Here is a 25,952-nt window from a genome sequence, read left to right on the forward strand (position 1 = left end):
TACCCAGAAGCCTTCCCCCTTAGAAACATTAAAGCTAGACAAGTAGCTAACTGTCTTGTACAGCTGTTTTCGAGAGTAGGGATTCCTCGTGAAATCTTGACCGATCAGGGTACTAATTTTATGTCTTTGCTGTTAAAACAAGTGTACCACCTGTTGGGAATTAGGCCCCTTAAGACCACACCTTACCACCCCCAGACTGACGGTTTGGTGGAACGCTTCAACCAAACCCTCAAAAGCATGCTACGCAAGTTTGTTTCCAAGTCAGGGTCCGACTGGGACCAATGGTTACCTTATCTGCTATTTGCTTACAGAGAGGTGCCGCAAGCTTCCACGGGTTTCTCACCTTTTGAACTGCTATATGGCCGGCAGGTGAGAGGTCCTTTGGATCTGCTTAAAGAACAGTGGGAGAGACCCAAGGATGAGAAGTGCAGTGTGGTCCAGTACGTGGTCCAAATGAGAGAGCGGCTGGAAGAGATGACGTCATTGGCCCAGGAGAACATAAAAAAATCCCAGCATACTCAGAAGGTTTGGTATGACAGGAGGGCAAGGGAGAGATCGTTTGAGGCTGGCCAAAAGGTGCTGCTGCTGCTACCCACCAATGAGAATAAGTTGCTAGCTAAGTGGCATGGACCCTATGAGGTTGTGCGGAAAACAGGTAAAGTCACCTACGAGATTGCAATGCCCGAGCGGGGGAAGAAAAAACAAAACTTCCATATTAATTTGTTGAAAGAATTCCATCCCAGGAAGGAGACCGGGGCAGTACAACTTTTCGTTCGTGTGGTTGAGGAGGAAGATGAATCAACCGAGCAGTACTTTCCAACCAGCTGCACTCAACAAGCTGTGGATATATCCCATCTAGAGCAACCCCAAAGGGACCAGGTAAAGCAGCTGTTGGATCCCAAGCTGTTTCAGGAGAAACCTGGGTGTACTAACCTGGTGCTACATGATATAATCCTTAGGGAGGCAACTCCAGCCCGACAGAAGAGTTACAGGATCCCTGAACGCCTGGTAAGAGTGCTGAAGGATGAACTGGACATTATGCTCTCCATGGGGGTGATTGAACCGTCCCTCAGTGAGTGGTGTAGTCCCATTGTTCTAGTCCCCAAAAAGGATGGCACCCTTCGGTTTTGCATTGACTTCCGACAACTTAACAGCCTGTCTAAAGTAGACCCTTATCCAATGCCAAGAATTGATGAGTTGTTGGAAAGACTGGGCAGAGCCAAATACTTATCCACCGTGGATTTATGCAAGGGGTACTGGCAGGTCCCTTTAACTGCCAGAGCCAAGGAACTGACAGCCTTTAGAACCCCGTTTGGCCTATTCCATTTTAGGGTTATGCCGTTTGGCCTGCAGGGGGCTCCAGCAACGTTCCAACGTTTAATGGACAAGATCCTGGAAAACACAAGGGAGTTCGCTGCAGCGTATCTCGATGATGTGGTCATCTTCAGTGAGACCTGGGAAGAACACTGTCAACATCTGAGGCAAGTCCTGGGGAGAATTAAGGCAGCTGGCCTTACCATTAACCCAAAGAAGTGTACCATAGCGAAGAGAGAGATCAGCTACTTGGGATTTGTGATTGGAGGAGGAGTCATTCGCCCACAGCAGGAGAAGCTGGAAGCCATCCGAAGTTACCAACCCCCTACAACTAAGAAACAGGTGAGATCTTTCCTGGGCTTGTTGGGATGGTATCGCAGGTTTATACCTAACTTTTCTGCCAGGGCCTCTGTGCTTACAGATCTCACTAAAGCCACGGCTCCTAACCGGGTGGTCTGGACGAAGCAGGGTGAGCAAGCTTTCCGGGACTTACAAGAGGCAGTATGCAGAGACTCTGTTCTGCTTAGTCCAGATTTCCAGAAACCATTCATCCTGCAGACGGATGCCTCTGGAGTCGGACTGGGGGCGGTGTTATTGCAGGAAGTGGATGGAGCTCGCAGACCAGTGGCATTTTTGAGTCGGAAACTCTTCCCTCGAGAAACACGGTATTCGACCGTGGAGCAGGAGTGCTTGGCCATAAAATGGGCCACAGATTCACTTCGATACTACCTTTTGGGGAGACCCTTTGTGCTGGAAACTGACCATCGAGCTCTGCAATGGTTGGAACGCATGAAAGACTCTAATGCCCGGATTACAAGATGGTCTCTTTCTCTCCAGCCCTACCAATTCACTGTAAGATATTGCCCGGGAGCCAGGAACAAGGTGGCTGACTTTTTGTCCCGTATCCCTGAGGAGGTAAATACTAAATAAAGCTTTCTGACCCCAGTTCTTGGAGGGGTGGAGATTTGACATTTGGGACGACAGTGGTCGTCTGCAGAAGGGGGGAGAAGTGTCACAGAGCTGCCCTCTGTTCCCTGTATTTCCCTGGCTAGCCCTTTAGAAACACATGAGCACATACTTGGTTTTTAAAAGACTCTTTATTTACCTTGAAGTACCAGCAAAGGAAGAGATGGATAACACCCACATTTGCCCAAACATACATATTCAACTAGACTGTGGTGTCTCAGACTGGCCACCTGAGCACAAACCTAATGGACATTTAATCTTCCCTCAAACTATGGACTGTTACCTGGATCAGCAAGCATGGTGGCGGCCATCTTGATTTGAGTGAAAGACTAGAGTGAACTTCTGTTGTACTTTTTATACTTGTGCTGTGTTGCATCATGGGAGTGGGAGATACCAAGTATGATGTCAAGGGGTATAACTGTTTTAATTATTTTATTGATGTTTTGTTAATACAACTATTGGTGAAATGAAGTTTGTTCTTTGCTATTTAAATTTGTGGTTGGAAGGAAATTGGGTTTTTGATCTTCTAATACTTTTATTTGTTCTGTAATACCTGTTTATGACCTTAATACTTCCCCAGGTTAATTTGTTGCTGGCAAATGGTTGTACCCATGTGTATAAATTCAGTTACAAGGAAGGGGGCAAGTTAGTCTATGACTGGCGGTAGTAAGAGCAGTATATGCTGAGTTCTCTGATAATTGTTATACCTGATCCAAGGTTATTATTTTGTATATGTTAAAGTTTTTTTCTTTTTGAATTATCATGATTTTGCACCTGTGAGCACCTTGCACTGTACTGGCTTGGAAGAACTTAAAAATAAACTTACAAATTGGCATTTGACGTCCTCCATGTGGTGTTTGAAGAATTCTAGACTGTATCCTTAAACTAGTCTATGACAGCCCCAAAGTAAACATTCAGACTAAACAAATTCAGTCACTTAAAGTCATTTAAAGATAAATACATCAATGTGGTGCATTCTGAGAATAAAAAGTCACTCGATTTATGAGGACTTTTATGTTCTTGTAAACAATTTAGTGCTCTATTAGTAAAATCATTTCTGCATATATGAATGATGATAATAGGCACACAAGCCACATACACAGCATATGATAAATGAGATTCATCATTAGTCAAAACATGTTTAATGTTTATAGAATAATTAGTTCATACAGATTAATTATTGATTAATTTTGTTTTTGCGCCCATTTTTCATGAGTTGAACTCAAAGATAAGGCTTTTTCTATATTTCTATCAAATATTGTTCACAAATCTGTTTAAATGGTGAACTTCATGTGGACTTTCGGTCTCGTGGCCTTAAAAAGTGCTCGCTTAGCCTTCGAGTCCGTAGGGTGTCCCATCTGTAATTTTTACGCACCAAATTGTGCTCACCAGCGCCCCCTTTGCACCCTTGATGCGGTCTTTGGCGAAGCCCGCACTGCTGCTACACAGCAAAATCTGGAACCTCAGAATAACTCTATAAGAGTTATTTCAACATTTTTAAAAGTGTTGGCACATTGACTCTTTTAAAGTGTTAGCATTTTTTTTTATTTTATTTGAACTCTCTCAGTGTTATTTGTTAACTCCAATGTAGTGTTATATTTTTAATACTATGGTGTTAATATAGTAAATGTAAAGACAGCAACATATTACGGTACTTTTGGGAAAAAAACTTTATTTATAAACTGTTTTTTAAAATGTAACAATACAGCAGTATCATCTATCATTCTCATTATAAAACTGTCAAGGATTTTTTAAAATGTCATCTGATTAACATTTATGACAGAAAAATTGTCCTCAATGTATCATGCATTTAAGTGTTAATTAAATTGACATATATTAACATCCGAGACAACTAAAAAGCACATTACCAATGTATAACAAAAGTACAGATATTTATAAACACAGTTTTGGGATGCTTCAGTTCCTACAAACAAGTTTGACAAAAAGCCATGGTGGTTTTCAGATAAAAACAGCAGAATATGATGAACCAGTAGCTGTAAGGAGGTGATATGATCCTCCGTCGGACCTCAGACTGGATATTGAACTTTTCTGTTAATAAAACAAAAATAAAAGGGAAACATGCATTATTAAAAAACAACTAATAACTGAGTTTAACACCACATAAACTAATATTTACAGAATATATTACAGAATTTACATTGAAATCAGTTATACACTTATGTTTTGCACAAAATACTCACTTTGTTATAAATTGCTCTTTGTCTAAAAATTTTTTCATGTAGGCCTATTTCTTTGCTCCTTTAAAATCCCCAAAGCAAATCTCCTTCACACATTAATGGATTTAAAAATATATATTTTTAAACTAAAACAGCATATAAAGCAAAAAACCTCCCCAAAACATTATGAGTATGAATTGCTCCATCTGAGGCTAAGACCTAAACTCAACTGCTGAATTCATATAATGACAATAACGCGTGACTCTTAATGTTAAACTTGATACTAACAGCAATATAAAACATAACACCTTACAACTCTCAAATGTAATTGATCAAAATGTATTTATTGAACATTTACTTACCATTTACAGTAAAAGAGATGACTTCCGGTTGAACTGCATCATCCAAAAACACGGTTCAGCGTGTGCTGTAAAGAGGGGGAGATCTTCTCTATTTAACACCATAGGAGTTACCAAACACCACTAACACAACACTGTAAGAGTTGATTTTTAGTGGTAACAATATGGAATACACTAACTCTTTATTTTCATAGAGTAAATAACTCTGAACTCCTTATATTTCCATTAACACCGTCATTTTAACTCTGCTAAGATTGTCTGTGTACACACTTTACCAACCCAGAAGCCCTTGCGAAACAGCAATCAGACAAATCAGACGACGGAAGGGAGGAGTTCACACTGATGGGCAACTTCTACTTCCAGTGTGACGCTCAAGTCTGTGACAAAATACGACTCTGGTGCACCCTTGTGGACTCGAGTCAAGGGTCCCTAAGGTCTGCAGTTCATGATTTCGTGTGGACTCTGATAAAGTCCACAAGTCCAGAGTGTGCCATTTGGGACAGGGCCTTAGAAGGCCAGAGTTCACACTGATGGGCAACTTCAGTTCCTATTTCCGGCGTGACGCTCGAGTCTGTTTCAAAATACAACTCCGGTGCACCCTCGTGGACTCAAGTCAAGGGTCCCTAAGGTCTGCATTTAATGATGTCATCAAAGTGTGGGCTCTGAGGAAGTCCACAAGTTCAGAGTGTGCCATTTGGGACAAGGCCAAAATCTGTGTTAGTGAGAACTTCTCCTTTGCCGAGATAATCCATCCACCTCACAGGTGTGACATATAAGGTGGGCCTTAGGCTGATCACAATAGCTATCTATCAAAAAAATCCATCAATGAATATACATATCTGTTTGTCTTTCTGTCATTATGAAAGGGCTTCCTGCAGTTGCCTATAGGCAGTGCTGTAGTCCAGGGCGTATACCCACTTATTTTTTAGTCGGATATGCGTATACCCACTTTTAAACAGTGATTTATTGCAGGGTATACACCGTATTTCCACTTCCCTTGTAGCTAATGTAATTGCATAATGTGAATAAATGCAAATATACCCTAAAACACTCTGTAAAATTAAAGCAATAAGCCCCAAGAAGCAGTGGGTTACCAGTGCATTTTATAACGGCTAAGGGGCGTTGTTAGGCACGACGCGAAGCGGAGTGCCTAAAACCCCCTTAGCCGTGGCGCAGTGATACAAGCTATGTAATACGGTTTGAGCCGTGGGTTTACCGGTGAGTTTTATCACAGCTGAGAACGCGTTTCAACCAATCAGAATGAAGAACCAGAACTGGCCGTTTTATAAAAGTTACTTATGCCATAAGGAGGACCGAGGCACCAGATTCCGTTGAAATATGATTTGTCTAAATGCCATTGGGCTAGGTTGCCGTCAATGTGACAATGCCCAACGCAATTGGATTAGAGAACTGTCAATCACTACCTGGTTCACTGCCTGTCATCATTAATAGAGGGTATGCATTGACGTCACTTTTCCACGTGACCACACCAGAACTCGCCCTGTCGAGTGGCAAACATTCAACAAAATGGCTAGTTTTCATTGCGGCTGCTGCGAAAATGCCAGTTAAACTGACTATTATCAGCTTAAATTGAATTTAGTTGAACTTGATAGCAAAGGTGGACTATACTTAGTTACATTAGTTACATTTTCCAAGCATCTGTGCTTTATTAGGGTGTTTGTATTGAAGAAAATTTTACTTCACTACATTCTGAAGCATAGAATCATACTGTGTATTCTTTAATATTGCATATTAAAATTTATTTCATACCTATTACATTAAAATTGTGTACTTTTACTTGAGTAAAAGTATGTTAATGTATTTAAATATTAAATGTAAAACAAAAACCTGTATTTATTAAATGTAATAGAATAACCGAAGAAAAACACACATAAAATACAAATACCTGAAAAATACTTTTAAAGTAGAAGTAAAACCTCTGCTTGATAGTGACCCAACTTGTCACCCCACCTGTGGTCTGTGGTGGACGTTGGCATGAACATCTATTTACTTCTCCTTTCGGTATTTTTTGTCAGTCTGTAAAACGATAGCTCCGTATTTTTGTTAAATCTGTTAGTACAGTGTATCGCACAACAGCTGTTTCTCATTTAGACGCGTTTTCACCGTGTTTTTGCTGATTTCACACTGTACACAACTGCTGCCGCTCTGTCTTTTGCCACTCAGTGGGCGTAACCGCAGCATTGTCGCCGAAGGTGATGTCACGTGCATACCCTCTATAGGAAAGATGACGCGAACTACTGAAACGTTTTTTTTTTTTTTCAGATTTATAAACAACATCGCAATGCTACATTCCCGTTTTAGCTATCAGTTCAAACTAATGATAGTAAACAACATCAGTGTTGTTAACCAGCAGCTCAGCTAACGATTGCCAAGCGCGCCCTCGTCCGCTCCATCCGCCACACCCCAAGTCAGAGAGGATGCCGTCAGAGATGGAGCCTGTCCCGCTACAGTTTCCAACAAAGACGTCAACCAAAGTGAGCACTTTTAAATAACAGGAACTTGTAAATTATGTTAATAACTTATCGCTGTATGTCAAAACTGCACTTACAATGATTCTGTGTAAAATCATTAAATCAGTTATTTGTTATTTAGAAGTGTTGCACTTGACATTAGGTTCCTTGACTAAAATATATATATATATATATATATATATATATATATATATATATATATATATATATATATATATATATATATATATATATATATATACAGGTCCGTAGCCAGCCTATTGAAAGGGGGGGTTCTTTTTTTCAAAAAGTGGACCTTTTTTGCAGTTTTTCCTCCTCCATTTGTATTTAATTATGAGCAGGGCCGTACGCACGATTTTATAAATACCGAGGTCCATATGTTTTTTTTCTAGGTCATGCACCACAGGAAAAAATCTTATTTCTCTGCTCTACACATATGAATTTAAAAAAAAAATCTGAAAACCAAAGAATCAAATAACTATAGATTTCAAACCATGTCAGTATGCAGAAGATTTGTGTTGGTCATTAGGAATGCATTGTAATAACTATTTTACCATGGGCACACTGGGTTATGTCAGTAAAGTAAACATAGGCTTACTGAATATAGGATCATTTTAGTGAATTAACTAAAGGCTATCAATAATTAGTTTATTAAATGAATTCAAAATATACACACCCTATTATTATACACTTTATATGCTTAAATACAACAGTATTGCAGGGAACTTGAATTGTATAAATGGGTTGGCCGAGGCTACTTTAGGGGGTCCATATCCCATGAAAGAAAACTGTGATTATTAAAAAAGCATACATGAATCTACGATTACTTCACATTACCACATTAGATAAATATTATTCTTGCCCTGCATGCATTTTACTAACTGTGTAAGATGTAAACATAATGCAAGCCTTAATTTTAAACTTCTCACATCTGATTTACTGTCTGTTAATTAAGCAAAAGGCTTCTTGTTAACTGCAGTAACTTTAGTAAAAGTTGTTCAGAAAATTAAAATTCCATGATAAACCTTAAACTTACTTTTAATAGCAGAGCTCAACGGCTCAACACTACAGAAAGAAGTTACAAGTAAGTTATTTATTGGGCTTTAAGACCGAATGCAATAAAATGTTTAAGCCAAAAGATGAACGTGCGCCCATTTAAACTCCGTGCACGCGCATTACCGGTGGATGAAGCGTGGTACCGCGCACGTGATGCGTCGCGTTTTCCGTTTTCAAGTTCAACAGTGAATGTAATCATACAGTAAAAAAGATATCTTAAAGAATTAAAGAGTGGCATTGAATTTTGTTAATAAACACGCTGAATAATGGGAAGTAAATTACTGGAGGGAGTTAAAGCAGCGCATTAAATTTGGACATTCATGTGGCTCAGCTGCAGTAATGTTTCTTGTCTTGTCACCTTGACAATCACTGTTTCATATTTCTCGTCATTAAACGGCTGTATAATAGTCAGCGTTTGTTTACTTACATCTTTCTTGCGCTTCCACTAAAGGCGCATCTGACCCCTGTGTTGCACCTTTGTCTGCCTGGTTTGATTGGTCATCTCGGAATAATTTTGACTTTATCTTACTTAATGGGGTGCAGCTCAGACCTGTTGGCATGTGACATCACACTACCGCGAGATCTATTTAAAAGCATACTGAGTCATTTACTATTGAATCGGTCTCGCGGTGCTAAGACGTCACATGCCGATAGGTCTGCGCAGTGCAGCCAGAAGTCAAACGAGCACTGAGCATTGAGTCAAATAAAACGAGCGTCAGAAAATGACCGAAATCCGGACCTCGTGGACCTCAATGGTGAGTACGGTCATGCGTCCAGCTTCAATAATGTGTCAGGAACACAGAATATTTGTCAGAAGCATTGATAAAAACAATGATGACAATAAGATTCACGCGAAAAAACGACTTAAATTCTGGACCTTTTGGCAGTGAGGGGGGGTTCGTTCGAACCACCCGAACCCCCCCTGCCTACGGGCTTGATATATATATATATATATATATATATATATATATATATATATATATATATATATATATATATATAATATTATATAAGCATCAATTTAGAAACCCTGCACTGGGTTAAGTTTACAGTATATTAAAGTTTGTTTAAAAAAACTAATAAACAATAACTAAGTAATCTGTTAAAACACCATGCTTCCCTCATCTTTTATGTTTTAGAATATAATATGAATATATATTTTATTAATGTATTAGGCCTACCTGTAATATTTGCTAATGTCCCCCTAAATCAGGGATAGGCAAATTGGGTCCTGGAGGGCCGGTGTCCTGCAGAGTTTAGGTGGAGGCTGACTGGCAATCAGGAATACCGGGAGGCGGGAGCAGCCCCGAACTGCCGGTCCATTTCAGGCCGAACCGGCCGATGGTTAAAGAGTTTTTTGTTCTTTTTTCGATGCGCTACAGTACCGGCCGCTCAGCTTCAGCGGTGCGTGTGTGTGTTTCAGATCGGGCCAAACCAATACTTCCAATCTTGAGGGGGGACAAGAGCGGCCCCTCCCAACTAGGACTAAACCTTGTTTTTCATGACATCCGATTGGCTCGAAGGCGCCGATCAATGGAGGATATTTTGTATTCTCAAAAAAGCTTCTAGAAAGTTCTTATTTTTTTCCTTATGTCTTCTTAAACAACATCTTAAAGTTAGGAAAACCTTAATGTAAGATGTTTTATAAGTGATTGTTTTAAATGTGACATTTTGTATTTTTTAGTCTGAAATGACAATTTAACCTGTTAGATTAGTTTAAAGAGGAATTTCACTAATATAATAAGGTTTAATGGCTTACTCAGTTATATGTCATGAAACACAAATAACTAGTGATAATATAAGCAAACATCAGGGCCGGAGTGGGACTCATTTTCAGCCCTGGAGTTTTATGCCTCAGACCAGCCCACTTTAGTTCATGACTGAGTACATTAATAATAATAATAATAATAATAATTAATAATAATAATAATAATAATAATAATAATAATAATCATAATAATAATAATTGCAAGTTAAAGGTGACATAGAATGATTGAATGGGGTATTTATCCTTGTTCTGTGATGTGACATGTAGACAAAAAAATAGTTTGGGTCTGTAATGCCTTAGAAGCTTTCTAAAAGCATCTGTCAGATAGCTCTATTAGGGTGGGGGATTTCAAACAAGTGGTTTTGCACCTATTTGGCTCCCCCTACTGGCTTAACTTGCAATCTCATTACTGATTGGCTGACTTTGCTGCCACTCAAAAATGTAGCCAATTATTTTAAAGTGGAGGGGCAGTGAGATGCCTGTGATGTCATAAGCATCAGTTTTTCAAATTGGGCTGTTTTCTGGCTGACATTTCTAAAAGAGGAATTTCTATGAGACTGAGATGATTAGCATGTCTAGCACTTTTTGTATGTTTGTGAATGCGGGTAGACGACCATTATTCAACAAAGACAAGGTAAAAATGGTTTTTCATTCTCTGTCCCCTTTAATACATTCCGTTTTGTTCAACTCCTCGTTACATTTTACATTAATAACATTGACAATTAAAAAAAGTACACAAGCATCATCCCAGCAAACACAGAGCGTTCCCCTAACGTTAGTTTTTGGTTATTTTTTAACATAACGAATAACGTTATTGTAACGTAAAACTAACCAAATAATAACATCCTATTTCTGTAAAGAAAAATTTTCTGGCTAACTAAAAACAAACCTTAAAAAATAACGTTATGGGAACCAAAAACTAACGTCAGGGGAACGTTTTTAGAACCAAAAACTAACATTAGGAAAACGTTTTGGGAACCAAAAATTGTAAGCTGTGATATTGCATCAATGTGCCGCTAGATGGCGTGATTGTCTGATGTTTTATATGATGTTTTCTGTAAGTGGTTGACCTACCAATAACATCAAAAAGGTGTAGTAAAAATGAAAATAGTTTAAAGTAAACTAAAGATAACAACTTGCCTGAAACCGAAAACTAAACACGAAACTAATCTCGCGAGCCCATAGCCTACGATAAATGATCTGCTAGCATAGAAAGGTCAGGGTCGTCCCAGGAAACACCATAGATAAATATATCTAGGGGGAATAGACCTACTGATAAAATGTATAACGTAAGTTACTATTGAAGTCGCTTTGGATAAACATGTATATTATATAAATGTTGGATAAATGTATATTATATATATTAAAATGGCTAGAATGGCGCCAATAATTAACAAACAAACAAACAAACACTTATATTAAAAGGAAAATAATTGCAGGCTCAAATAGCTGTGTGTTTTTCTTATCTGACCGCAAGGAGGCGCAACTGCATCACCAGCCCGCGCGCGTCCAGCTCGCCACCGCGCGCAACACGCACACACCTCCTCCCGTATAAACGCCGTCATCTCCCAGTAAACGGGCTTTCGCAGTGTAGCGGTGAACACAAACCATACCCTCCCTCTCTCTCTGTACTCTCATGAGCGACGCTGTCACTGACGCTCAGACGCGCTCGAGCACACGGTTCGGTTCGGACATGATACCGGCGCGCACCCGGAGATGAGGCTCAGAAATGGCACCTTCCTAACAGTCTTACTATTCGGGTTATGTGGGCTCATATCGTTATCGTGGTACACCGCATTCAGCAATTCAAAAGGTAAGAAAGAGGCTGCGCGCGTCTCGCACGCGTCATGTGTTTAATGCACTGCTTTATAGCATCCTAATGCAACGCTGAAGCTCTATGTACAATATATAAACAGATGTTTGCTGCTTGGCGTCTGTTTGGACACCTTCTGTTGTCAACTGTTCCTCAAACTATCCAGAAGGCCTGCTGATATTTAATGGATAGCTTATAAAGAAAATGACATCATATTAATGTTAAACAAACCATGATATTGATGTTTAAATTGGGAACCATATCTGCTTAAGGACACCTTTTATGCTGAGATGTTCCTCTTTTGTTTGTCCTTCCAGCTGCACTTTCACACATTAAGGAAAACCTTAATTGGTTAATTAACTGTTGTTATGATTGCAAACCAAAGAGCTTTTATGCAGAATCATTACAGTCAGGTGCATAAATGAGTCCGAGTAATATTAGTTTGTTACATTTTCAGATGTTGACGAGTTATCTCCTTTAGGTTAAAAGTGGATTTGGACTAATGGTGGTGTGAAATGCAGTTGTTGTTGTTATATATGCCGCTTGTCATTTGGTTTTTTGTTACCTTGATAAAGTCTTGAAAGATGTGATAGATTCAGTCTGGCTTGACTCTTAATGTTTGACTTAATTCTGTAGACAGCTCATGACTTTGTGACAATAATCAATATCAGGTCTTGGTCATGTTTCCAAAATAGCTCTTCTGTTAGTCTCAAATGATCTTTGAAAGTGAGCTGTATATATATATATATATATATATATATATATATATATATTATGCAATGGATTTTTCTTTTGGGTGCATACTCGGTTTTTATAAATTAAACTCAAGGGCTTCACAACTACACATGTGTATATATAACTACTACACAGTTTTAAAACATTAATGCAGGCGGAGCAGGTGTGAATGACACTGGTAGGTGAAAATGAGTTCCTCTCACTATCACTGTTTTGACTCACTCTGTCTTATTTATAATGTCTGTCTAGTAGACTTGGCCATGAATAGGCATATAAGTGTATTAAGGCTATCAGCCCAATTGTCTTTAAGCGTTGGACCTTAACAGCTGCACAACAGAAATAGGTCTTGGATACATTGATGATGTTTGTGTTGATCTTGCAGAGAAATATGCTGCCTCCTCCTAACTAACTAACTGCTAGCTGAATGTTTTACTCTGATGTCCATAGTGTCACATGTATATTCATTCAAGTGTGTACAGTATTAGATTATATTTTGTTTTTAACTTTTATTATAAATTGGCATGCACCTGACAGTAGTTTGACTGGACCAATATCAGACTTGTTCTGTGGCTATACGCTGAACTGAGCTGTTTCTTTCCAAGTTTGTCTGCTGTCTATTTTCCAGCCGAAAATATTTGTTTTGCTGGAACGTCCTACAAGCTCTTGTCTAGAGCCCTATGAAATCCATTTTTTTTTTGTTAATTGTTTTGGATTCCATTTAGTTTTGTTTTCATTTTTTAGGCAGGTTTAGTACCCAGAATTTGTTAGACAACTCAACAGCAGTTTATTAATTGTTTGCATTCAAAAGTGCATTTTGGTAGTGTTTTAATATTTGGTTAATGCTTACAGAATTTCATAGTAAAATCCAACATTGAATCTTTTTGTCAAAGTGCTATCAAATTTATTGAACGGTACAAATAAGAACAGACAGAATTAAAACATTAGAGCCAGCCTCTGCAATTACCTTAGTGTATATGAGAGGAGGGTCTTAAATTATAATTTCTCAGTTTTTTAAGAGTTTGTGGTCTCAGACGATCTCTTCGACATGGTTTTCTTTATTCAGAATTAAAGGAACAGTATGTAGGATTGTGGCCAAAACTGGTACTGCAATCACAAAACTTATGTCTAAAAATGGGAATACAATCACACAACTGGTGGCCAATACACAAAATGACAACCTAAATATCAGTTGAGGGCTGCAACTCCATTTTTTAAATGACATTATTCTGGCCGGACCACTGTTGTCCGTGATATAAGTATTTGAAATGAAAATGATTTCTTAATGTCTAGTGACATATCAGGGTCATTTTATGATTAATTAATATACATTTCTTACATACTGTTCCTTTAATGCTTGTGGTTGATGGTGCATAATCACATATTGCATCCCGCACACAGTGAAATGTTTCCACAAATTTTTATAATTTTATTTGCCGATTAAGAATACCACGCCAATGAACTGATAATCGCAGATAAGTTATAATGCCTTTTTTAAAAATTGTTGCCAAATTCTGCATTATAAAGTAAAAAATTACATTTTCTTGTCTTGATTCCGTGATTCCGTCCGTGTGTTCTGCATCGTGGAAATTATAGGGCCCTACTTGTCTGTGTGTGCTGTCCTTCCTGCCGTAAACCATTCAACTCTTGAGTCTTTTTTTTAGCTCTGAATAGGCTCATCACAAAAGTTGACCTTACGGTTTACATTTACAATAGACACAGTACAGTATGCGAGCTTTTCTCAAGTATTCATTGTGTGAATCTCAGAACAACAGTCAGAAATAACTGGCTTCAGTTCAAAATCAAAAGAAAAAATATATGATATATTTTAAAGGCTATATTAGAAAGATTTTTGCCTTTGTTACAGTGGTTTTTATGTTAATTAAACTGTTTTGTCAACTGTAATATTATATCATAAAATGTTAATTTCCTTTATACATTCTTATGTATTCTTATTTTTCATGATATTTAACCATCACTGCTTAGCAGCTTACATAGAAATAGAAAAAATGAATTGATTGTAGGTTTTAAATCACTGATGCTCATAAAGGCACATTTAGGTGAGTTTTGTTAACTGGAGGTTATTGTCAACAAAAACGTCTCACTCATTGACTGTGTGGTCACGCACTTCTAAAAAAATGAAAACAAACATCTTGTACCTGTCCGGGCCCGTCTGTAAAACACACTGTAACATGAAGAAGATCAAGAAAGTCCTAATTTGTCCCCCATAATTGCAGTGCTTTTCAGAACTCTGCTCGCTTACACTGGAATGTCTTACAGCTAGATCCCCAAATGGAAATAGTTCACCCAAAATGGAAATTTAGCCTATTTTATTCCTTCTCATATCATTTTTAACCTGTAACTAACTATGCTGGTTATGATGTACAAAAGTGTACATGTCTATCAATCTCCAGAAAGGACAAAAGGTAAACACTTATACAGATATAGTCTTGGAATATAGTACATTGTATGCAATACTTATAGAGAACATTGTTTTCTTTTTTAAAAGCTTTGTAAGTAGGGTTGGGGATATCGACCAAAATTCATATCTCGTTAATGTTGGTGTAAAATGATGGAATACGGTAAATATCTCAGTAATTTCGAGCAAGTGGTATGCATGTTAACATGCAAGTCAAAGCCTTATGTAAAATGTCACAATCACCTTTATTAAATTAGCGTATGCTGGAAATAAAATTAAAAGGCAGCTGCACAACATAAGAAAGCTTTGACCTCAGTGCAAAGAAGGGTCATATCAAACCATACCTATATAGACTTTGTGTCATTGTATCCCGCTGGAAAAACATATACGTAAATATTACGGAAACTCCATATAATGCCTAGGCTTAAGTTTAAAGCGCAGAGTATAGTCAGTTTTTTTTACGTGTATGCGAATGTATGTGCACGATCGAACACACAGCCTTACAAAGTATAGTTTATTTGACTCGTACGTGTACACAGTCGTTTGACGCATGCACATTGTGACAAAATGCAATGCATCTTTTGGACTAGATACTCCTGTACACGCATGCACGTAGAATGTGCACAGGGTTTAAACAATCCGGCGGTCTTCTGATGACGAAAATCACGCGTCACATGCACTGACTGTACACTTGCATATGCAAAAAAAGCATCCTTAAGCATCCTTAAATCCTTTTGTGTTTGTGTGTTATATGGGGGATAAATGATAATAAATTAGATTTTAAATGAGGGTGAGTAAATAGTCGTTTAGAATGACTTGCTTAAGTTATTCACTAGTGAAAGTAAATCAGATAAGCTTTCTGTCTTCAGTGCACACATTATAGTCTTGTCCGGTCTGCTGCAGGTGGATGTCTTACCTGTGACAGTGGAGAGAGAGAGAGAGAGAAAAGCCTCATTATCTGCATCCTGAGAGAGATGAAGATCTGACTTGACCTCCTGGCCCTTCTTATTTCGTTCTTGTTTGGTCTCTTTTCTTTCTTTCCATTGCTCACAAGGAGTAAAGCCCAGGAGGTATCACATTGCCTTTCATTCCCGTTTGAGCTGGTGGTGATATTACCAGGCTTGTGTGTGTGTGTCACAGTGATACTCCCTAGTCGCCCAGAACCTTCCCAGCAGAGATGAGGCAAGGAATCTAAAGCAACCTTGAATTGATTTGAGTTTTTTGAGAAAATAAATGGGTAGAGAGTAACTAGAGACATCGCCTGTCTTCTTTTGGCAAGAATTAGCACTATTTAATGGTTTATCTAAACAGAAGTCCATGATAGGATTTTAGATATTCTTTTTCATTATACTAACACAAACCTTTTAATTTATCTATTAGTTAGTCAATAGCCTCTTTCACACAGTAATTCTGGTAAATTACCATGAATTTACCAGAATTGTGCTGTTCACACACGCAGTGGCGTTCCGTTATTTTACCAGTAAGACATCATTCACACATCAGTATCCAAATACCGGTAAATTCGTTGAGAAAGCGGGAGTACCTGTAGCACGCGGCGAGCTCAGTGTTGTATTTGTAAACAATCCACGTTGTTCATAACCACGGTCCGTATTTTGTTGTTTTCACGTCTGTGGTAAACAGTCGCGAAGTTGCTCATGACCAAACAACATTGAATGAGATGACATCAAACCGAAAATGCGTTTTTAACACGGTATGACGTTGTCCGTTCTAAATGCCGGTAATCCTATAATTTTCGTTCACACACATCGCTTACTGGTAAATTACTGGTAATCTTACAACCTGTCTTACTGGTAAATTGGGAGCACTGATTTACCGGAAAGGTTCTGTTCACACATGACATGTTAACGGCAATTTACCAGTAAATTACCAGTAAAGACTGTATGTGTGAAAGGGACTAGTGTATTTGTTTATCTGTTTACACAGGATACATTTTAGCATTAAAACGGTTGTTCAATTTGTGCATGAATTGTATGTATTGAAATTAAACCTCTTAAGCTCTGCGGACCCACCAGGGTGTCCAAATCACTACAGTTTAAATGGCCCTGTTGGACTCCATTATCATTAATGGGGAGCTTTTAAAACTGATATTTTTTCGAAACTGCACTGTAAGTTAATGCAATGAACGTACTAACTATATATAATATATACCAGTTAGGGCTGCATGATAAATCGCATGCAATTGTCCTACGCATCTCATCAGTAAAGCCGGTTACTTGATTAGAAGTAAATCGCCTGCTTTCAGATGGAGCTGCATTTACTACACAAAGCCGTAGTTCACTGACAATAGGGGCAATTTCGCCTTCATTGTCGCAGATGTAACACTAATCAAGGAACCAGCTTTCCTGACGAGATGCACATGACAATCGCATGCGATTTATCGTGCAGCCCTAATGTGGTTGCCTTTGGTCACAAAAAGCTTGGAGACCCCTCATAATATCACTTGTCGCTTCCAGGTTAAATACAGTCATGGCAGAGACACTGTTCACTGCACATGCTTCTCAGCTGATGACATGGTTATAGTTATCTACATTAATGCATTGTGTCGGATGGAGCATGTAGCTCTCTGAAGCAAGTATCTATTTATCAGCCGTGAGATATAACTGTGATGTACAGATTGCACTGGAAACCCATTTTGTCCCCTAAACTTGAAGAGACACAAGCAAAGGTTAATGTGTTAAAGGGAAGTGACTAAAAACTGGCACTTATTCTGAAATCAAGTCAGGTTATTTGTGGCCGTGTTTTTAGTGCATGTTGAAACGTATCTCTGCATGATCGCTGACTTGAGTTTTCACTCATGCTAATTTGTTCGGTCCCGTTGCGTTACGTAATATTGTGTAACATCCTCCGGGTGCTGCTCCGTTTTCAGCGTTCAGCAGTCCAGCCAAAAGAGGCTGAGCATGAAACAGAGATGATGAAAGAGAATTAGATGTTCACAGCCAGAACCTGTTTGTGTGTGATCCTGTGTGAGGCTTTACTGAAATGATTTATATATATATATATGCACCTGGATGTCTAATTGATGTCTAGTGGACGTAATCCTATAATTCCGGTCCTAGTGATGCACTTGTTTGTCTTTTTATCTGGCACATCTACTGTATTTTATGGATCCCATCAGTATTTGTAGATGCTTTACCCAAAGCAACAAAGTGCATTCAATCTATACATTTTTTAATCCATAGCTTTAAATTATAGTTAACCAGAGTGCTGAACTTGTAGCGGTGCTTTGGTATTTGCTTGTGTTTAATAGAGATTTGATGTGCACACCTTTGGAAAGACTTGAATAATTCAGGACAGGAGTGGCCCTAGACCTCTTGAATCTCTCCCTCCGAAGTGAAAGAGAGCCTGAGCTCAATCCAGCTGAGAAGCGCATCTAAATATTTCATTCGTCCAAGGCCACAGATTCTGTAAAAGCACCGATCAGTTTTCTACAGTTGCTAATGAGGCTTTCAGACCTGACTCAAGCAGCTTACAACAACCTATAGACATATTAATATATCTGCCTTTACTGGCCAACCCATTTGGTTTTGTTTTAGTGGAATCACTATAACATTGACTGCTCTTATAAATATTGTGTGGCAAGAGGTGTGTGTCTGTGTGTGTGGGGTTATCAGGAGATGTACGCAAGATCAGTCTTGTCCTTCTTAATTTAGCCTCAGTTTTTTTTACATTGAATTCATTCAGTTAATTCAGCTCATGTAACTCCTCTCTTTCACTCATTAAATTATGTGGCACTCAGCCAAAGGCTACATTATGTAAGCCCCCCGGCACTGACTCGCTCGCTCATACTCACTCACTCGCTCATACTCACTCACTCACTCACTCACTCACTCATACTTACCAATACTCACTCGCTTACTCACTCACTCACTCACTCACTCACTCACTCATACTCATACTCACTCGCTCACTCACTCATACTTGCCCATACTCACTCATACTCACTCACTCATACTCACTCACTCATACTCACTCACTCACTCATACTCACTCACTCATACTCACTCACTCATACTCACTCACTCATACTCACTCACTCATACTCACTCACTCATACTCACTCACTCATACTCACTCATACTCACACTCACTCACTCATACTCACTCACTCATACTCACTCACTCATACTCACTCACTCATACTCACTCATACTCACTCATAGTGTTATTTTCTAAATGTCGACAAATGATTATTGAGAAATGACGGCATTTCCAATAACTGAGGATATGCAAGAGAGTTTTTATTCTCTTAAGTCATTCTACATCACATCGACTGATGTTGGTAGGTTTACTAATATCACATCCACCACAGTAGGCATAATTTTTAACCGGAGGAGACATCGGTATTATCCAAACATGTATCCACACCTTGTATCAGGTGACCTGAAAATGTGAATAAACGGTTTATCAAGCAGCCATATCACCCTGTAGCCCAAGACTGGTTTCCAACTAAAGCTAAGTAGGATTGAGCCTGGTTAGTACTTGGATGGGAGATCTCCTGCGAAAACCAGGTTGCTGCTGGTAGAGGTGTTAGTGAGACCAGCAGGTAGTGGTGCACGATATATCGGCCGATATGGTCGTTTTTTTACACATCGGCATGTGAACAGGCCGATAATCATTCCTGTGTATTTGACGTGTGTGTAGGAGATGTGAGTGTGGGGGCGAGGATGTTTGTTTTTGCACGAGCGCATAAGTTACACGTGTGTGCTGAAGCAGGTTCTGTCATCTGCCTGGTTGTTCTTCAAAGTGTCTGAAGAAGATCCTTACTATGCTGTATGCCTGGGCTGTCCAATACGTTGATCCCGATCGACCAGTCGATCGCAAAGGCAATACTGGTAGATCGCACATAAGTTAACTGTGTATCCTCATGCTGCTCCATGGCTCCACAAGCTTAGAAAAACCGAGCGCGAAATTGGCATGGTCTTCGAGTAATTGTGAAACACGTAAGTCTTTTTGAGTTGCTGTGCCTTTCTTCTCAAATGTATTTTTATAAATCTTATGCCTGCCCGCTGCAGGTCAGTCGTGTAAACTTCCGAAATTCACCAGGATGCAATCGCATTCTTGCCTTCATGCACGAGCCGAACCACGTGCCCTTTGTGTGTCTGTGTCTGTGTCATGCAGTCAGAGTTAATACTATTTAGTAGAAATCAGATTATTAATGTGACAGCTATAGTTTGAAGTAGCTCTGTATCTCTTCTCTAGACGTTCACTTTTAACATGCAAATCTTTGTCGTGTTTCTTCTCAAATGCGTTAGTACTGTTTTATAAGAGAGTGTTAATAATGCCCTTTGCAGTAGTATAGGCTAAGATATCTGCGCTTTCATACTGAAATCATTGATTTTAAATACGAGAGAGAGAGAGAGAGAGAGAGCTCGTTATGCAGACACGTGCGCCAGCGAGACAGACAACCAAAGTGAAAGTATACCCCGCTACCTTTAACTCTACGTACTCCACGGGACACAATGCGTCCTTTCTATATGCATCACGGATCAACAGCGATTCGTCACGTTACTTTCAAAAGTGCATCCGAATAGATACAGAGGGTGCTGTATTGATGCGCGCATTGTCAGGCGTCCATGACGATGTATCGTCGTATCGATATTTTGAACACGGCACTATCGCTCGCTCGCTCAGTCACTCATACTCGCTCGCTCAGTCACTCATACTCGCTCGCTCGCTCGCTCAGTCACTCATACTCGCTCGCTCGCTCAGTCACTCATGCTCGCTCGCTCGCTCAGTCACTCATACTCGCTCGCTCGCTCAGTCACTCATACTCGCTCGCTCGCTCAGTCACTCATACTCGCTCGCTCGCTCAGTCACTCATACTCGCTCGCTCGCTCAGTCACTCATACTCGCTCGCTCGCTCAGTCACTCATACTCGCTCGCTCGCTCAGTCACTCATACTCGCTCGCTCGCTCAGTCACTCATACTCGCTCGCTCGCTCAGTCACTCATACTCGCTCGCTCGCTCAGTCACTCATACTCGCTCGCTCGCTCAGTCACTCATACTCGCTCGCTCGCTCAGTCACTCATGCTCGCTCGCTCGCTCGCTCGCTCAGTCACTCATGCTCAGTCACTCATGCTCGCTCGCTCGCTCGCTCAGTCACTCATACTCGCTCGCTCGCTCGCTCGCTCAGTCACTCATGCTCAGTCACTTATACTCGCTCGCTCGCTCAGTCACTCATAATCGCTCGCTCGATCACTCACTCATACTCGCTCGCTCGCTCGCTCGATCACTCACTCATGCTCACTCGATCGCTTGCTCGATCATTCACTCATGCTCGCTCGATTGCTCACTCATGCTCGCTCGATCGCTCACTCGCTCGATCGCTCACTCATGCTTGCTCGCTCGATCACTCACTCATGCTTGCTCGCTCGATCACTCATGCTCGCTCGCTCGCTCGGTCACTCATGCTCGCTCGGTCATTCATGCTCGCTCGCTCGCTCGGTCACTCATGCTCGCTCGCTCGCTCGGTCATTCATGCTCGCTCGGTCACTCATGCTCGCTCGGTCACTCATGCTCGCTCGGTCACTCATGCTCGCTCGGTCACTCATGCTCGCTCGCTCGCTCGGTCACTCATGCTCGCTCGCTCGCTCGGTCACTCATGCTCGCTCGCTCGCTCGGTCACTCATGCTCGCTCGCTCGCTCGGTCACTCATGCTCGCTCGCTCGCTCGGTCACTCATGCTCGCTCGCTCGCTCGGTCACTCATGCTCGCTCGCTCGCTCGGTCACTCAGTCACAGGCAGCACAGCTACAAAGAGGTTTGTAGCTATGCTGGGAGAGATTTACTGGTTTTTCGTTGAGGTCAGAGTAATGGATCACTATCCATTAATATATATCTGTATCTATCTATCTGTCTGTCTGTCTATTTGTATATGTGTATGTATATGTGTGTTTGTGTGTACTTTATATGGTATATACTCAGTTCTGTGTGAGGGTAAGAAGGAGATTTTGCACATACAAAGCATTGTGATGGACAGACTTTAGACAAGACACCAATGTGACACCAATGATAATTTATTCAGAACTTAACAAAATTGGACAAAACATCAGTTGAAGGTAAAAAAGAGCCCAAGTTTTTCCACACCTACCTAAACTTCTCCCCTCTGACTGGTTTACTCGGGGAAGGCACTATTCTAGCTTCTATAAGAAATATAGTTTGTATTGTGGTGTTTGTATGTTGTTTTTCAGTAGACCATTATGTTAGCAGCGCAAGAGTCATGGGTTGGTTTCCCAGATAACATGCATACTAATACAAAATAAATGTTTGTCTTGTATTCACAGTAAATCAGTTTGAATTGAAGGGTCTGCTGAATGTGATTGTTCTATTATGAGAGTTAGTCTTAATATTTTAACATAAAAGCAATAGTAATCATGTCACCGTTTAAAGGGTTAGGTAAAGTGTGTGTGTGTGTGTGTGTGTGTGTGTGTGTGTTACATTTGTAGTTGTTAGTTAGTTATCAAGGAAAAAGCATGTGACTGGAAAAGGCCATGTGCGTAATGCATGTGACATCTCATGTGCTTTCTCATGCTCGTGTTACGTTCTTTCTCTTTCCCTCTCTCTCATTGGTTACTGTAGGGATACTCTGTAAAGTTTAACTTTCTGTGTCCTACTTCTCTACCTGCTTCTTATCCAAACCTTTCCTATTTCAACATCTTCACCTCTATTTCTCTGTGGGCGCCGGTTGAGTTTGGGTGACTGTACAGTATGTTGCCATTATATTGAGATGGTGTTTGTATTTGTTGTGTGTCACTAGGGCATTCAACAACTCACTTGTTGGGGTGTGATATTTCAGTTGTAGACCGTGTAGTGTCAAACACATTTAAATGTTTTCTCACTGAATGTTTGTGTTTGATTCAGCCTCGAGTTTAACCTTTCAAAGAGGCCATTATGCTTGCTTGTGAGTTTTTCTTGCTTTTCTCTCTTTTCATTTGTTTGCTCGCGTTTCATACTTGAGGTCTGTCAGGAGAGGTCATGTTTACCCAGAGTTCACTGAAGCCGAGAAGGACAGATTTTCCCATAAGCCATTGCTCCTGTGAACCTTTTAGAGTTCACTCTCAATTTTTCTGTCGTAGCCCATTAGAGCCCCAGACCTTTGATACGAGCCCTGACATCTACACAACCCTGCCCTGAAACTGCGATACAGACTCGCTCATTGGAAGAGGAATGCTCTTCTGTAAATCCTTCAGAAGACTGCTTTATTTTGACTGCTGAAATTAGCTTTATGCTTTATTCTGTCTTACTTTCAGTAGAAACTGTCCAACTGTACAGAATATTGTTTTTTATTTAACATATTGGATTGTAATTACTATAATACAATTATCAATTATTTAAAGAGCACCCATTTCATTGCTAAAAACAACTGTATTTTGTGTATTTGATATAATGCAATATGTTTGCATGGTTTATTGTTCAAAAACACATTATTTTTCACATACCGTAAATTTTTTTTTAGCTCCAGATATCCCTGTCTTCCTGAAATGCAGGGATTTTGTAAAAAAAACTCATCGATTTGAAAAGCACAGTGTCCCTGATTGGCCAGCTAATCTGTACGTTGTGATTGATCTGAATATGTCTGACATCAGCCGGAAATGTGACGCTCCTTACCATGTTTGAAAGATTCGCTCACAATGCAATGCTAACAGGAGTTAATTTATAGGCTTTGAGTCCAAGCGGGAGGAATTATGATAATGTCGGTCATTTTTACATCACCAATCCCAGGAAGTAAACTGTTGCCTACAATCTTTGTGTTTGTTGTAGTCCAAGAAAAGAGATTTACTTGGGAAATGATAACTTGCGTCATCGTTTACTTTGGGGTTTGTACCTTTTGCATATCGTTAACATGTACTAATACACACTTACACAACAAAGGAATTGGACAATAGGTACTTTTTAAATTTATCCTGAAGGCATAGGAACCTAGATTTGTATTTGATAGGTTGTCAAAAAATAATACTGTATTTTGGTATGAGGTGGAAATGAAAGATTTTGTTATTGCATACCAAGTGTGAACATTTGCAGCATTACTGTGAAATGCTGCAAATGTTCACACATGGCATGCAATAACAAAATGAGTTCAGTATTTCAAAATGGTGTATAGTCAAAGTTTTAGGTCGATGTCCGTGGAAGAGAGTCTGGTGAGACGGAGAGAGTATGTGAATTTGTATTGAACTTGTATTTGTTAACAATTAGTTAAAGTCACAATAAAATTAAAATGAAAAACTAATTTATTTTGTTGTTGTTTTTTTACAAATAATTGATCTGTAAGCTTCATTGTTTTTTTTATTCATGTGTACTCATAATCTTTAACCAAAAACGCAAATCTCCTCCTTGAAATTATCTCTCTTTACTTCCGGTTATGGGGTATGGCAGGTGGGCTGGGTCCAGGAAAAGATTGCAGCAAATAGATGTGTTCGAGCTCATGCACCGCTGCGAAGACCAATCGGCGAGGTTTGTCGCTTTCAGTCGAGGGAGGAGTTGAAGACGGCTTGCCGTATTGTCAATCATGAATTAGATGTTAAATTAGTCAAGAAACAAACCTTGCAAAAAGTTGCAACCAAAAACTGTGACAGCTGCGGTGCATATTTAGACGATTGTATACTGTCGGCGCTAAAACTATGTCCACTCACAGGAAAGCTGCCGTCTCTCTCAACTTTCAAATACCACTACAACCTGAATGGATGCTTACGATTTTATAGGGCCCTGCTCGGTGACTCCGGTGCGTAATTGAGCTGCCGCTTTAGCCCCGCCCAAATAAATCCTCAACACAGAAATGAGGAATAACTAAAAAAAATACTTTTCAGTACTACATACTTTGCAATGCATTTCTAACATTTATAGGGGCGGATTAAAGGTGCTCTAAGCGAATTCACGCGTTTTAGACCATAAAACATTTTTTGTTACATACAGCAAACATCTCCTCACTATCTGCTTGCTACCTGACCGCTGATTAAACTGTAAAAAACGCGATCTCTGTAGACAGCCCAGCCTCCACAAATGGCAATAACAACACAGTGGCCAAACCTTGCACTACGAAACATAACAAAGTGTTCCAGCCAATAAACGACAAGAAGGATTTGGGGGTGGGGGTTGGGCGCGTTCATGAAAGCACGGAAGGGAGGGGGAGGAGTTAGCTACGCTCCGTTTGTTTGAAAACAGTTCAAACGTCAACAAAAAGTGACGTCGCACAGATTCGCTTAGAGCACCTTTAAAATGCATGTTGGAGCTGCCTTAATTTAAAAACACTTTGGTAATGACATACCTTAACATATATCATGTTTTATCTGTTGTTTTTTGTAAGGTTTGTTTGTAAAAACTATTAAAATGTCTTAATGGCCTAGCTCTGGATCAATCCAAACCCTGTCAGGGAAACCGCCCCATAATGTGTTTAGAAATTTGCGGAAATGACTTTACCCGGTCTATAAATGAATGATATGCATTACTGTAGATGTTGATGAACATGTGCTTGGCTCTTGTTAATTCTTCATTATTTCTCTCTCTGTTCAGCGATTCTCTCAGTTGTCATATTCACAGGCCTCATTTACTTCTGTTTCATGACACCCGGGCAGCCATCTGCCGCTCCAGCATTTCCTCTTCTGACAGTTGAGCGGGCACAGATCCATATGAGGGTTTGTTGGGGGGTGAAGACCGGCGTGATGAACTCGTGTAAGCTCGGATGTGTTTTAAATGAATTCTGGGCTGCTCGCCCACACGTTAAGTATATCACATACCCTAACAAACTCTATCACAAATGACAATGTGTTTCATTTCCACTTTATACCAAAATACAAAGCCAAACTGAAACATTTACATTTATAGTAAGAGACTATACTTGCTG

At 39.8% G+C, this 25,952-nt stretch overlaps 1 protein-coding gene and 1 long non-coding RNA gene across 2 annotated transcripts in view; one reads left to right on the forward strand and one right to left on the reverse strand.

Moving 5' to 3' along the window:
- Positions 1 to 3,869: 3,869 nt before the first annotated feature.
- LOC129422687 (uncharacterized) lies at positions 3,870 to 9,789 on the reverse strand. Its single transcript, XR_012358084.1, has 3 exons — positions 9,546 to 9,789; positions 4,820 to 4,884; positions 3,870 to 4,329 (listed from the first exon to the last, which is right to left on the reverse strand). It is a non-coding gene; the product is annotated as an uncharacterized lncRNA (long non-coding RNA).
- A 1,857-nt stretch (positions 9,790 to 11,646) lies between these two features.
- Positions 11,647 to 25,952, forward strand: part of mgat4b (alpha-1,3-mannosyl-glycoprotein 4-beta-N-acetylglucosaminyltransferase B) — a 154,696-nt gene continuing 140,390 nt past the window's right edge. The window contains exon 1 of the mRNA XM_073854046.1: positions 11,647 to 11,945. Coding sequence (XP_073710147.1) covers positions 11,849 to 11,945 — 97 coding nt within the window. The 5' untranslated portion in view covers positions 11,647 to 11,848. The remainder of the gene's footprint in view (positions 11,946 to 25,952) is intronic.

This window comes from Misgurnus anguillicaudatus, chromosome 16 (genome assembly GCF_027580225.2).
Source record: "Misgurnus anguillicaudatus chromosome 16, ASM2758022v2, whole genome shotgun sequence".
Lineage (NCBI taxonomy): Eukaryota > Metazoa > Chordata > Actinopteri > Cypriniformes > Cobitidae > Misgurnus > Misgurnus anguillicaudatus.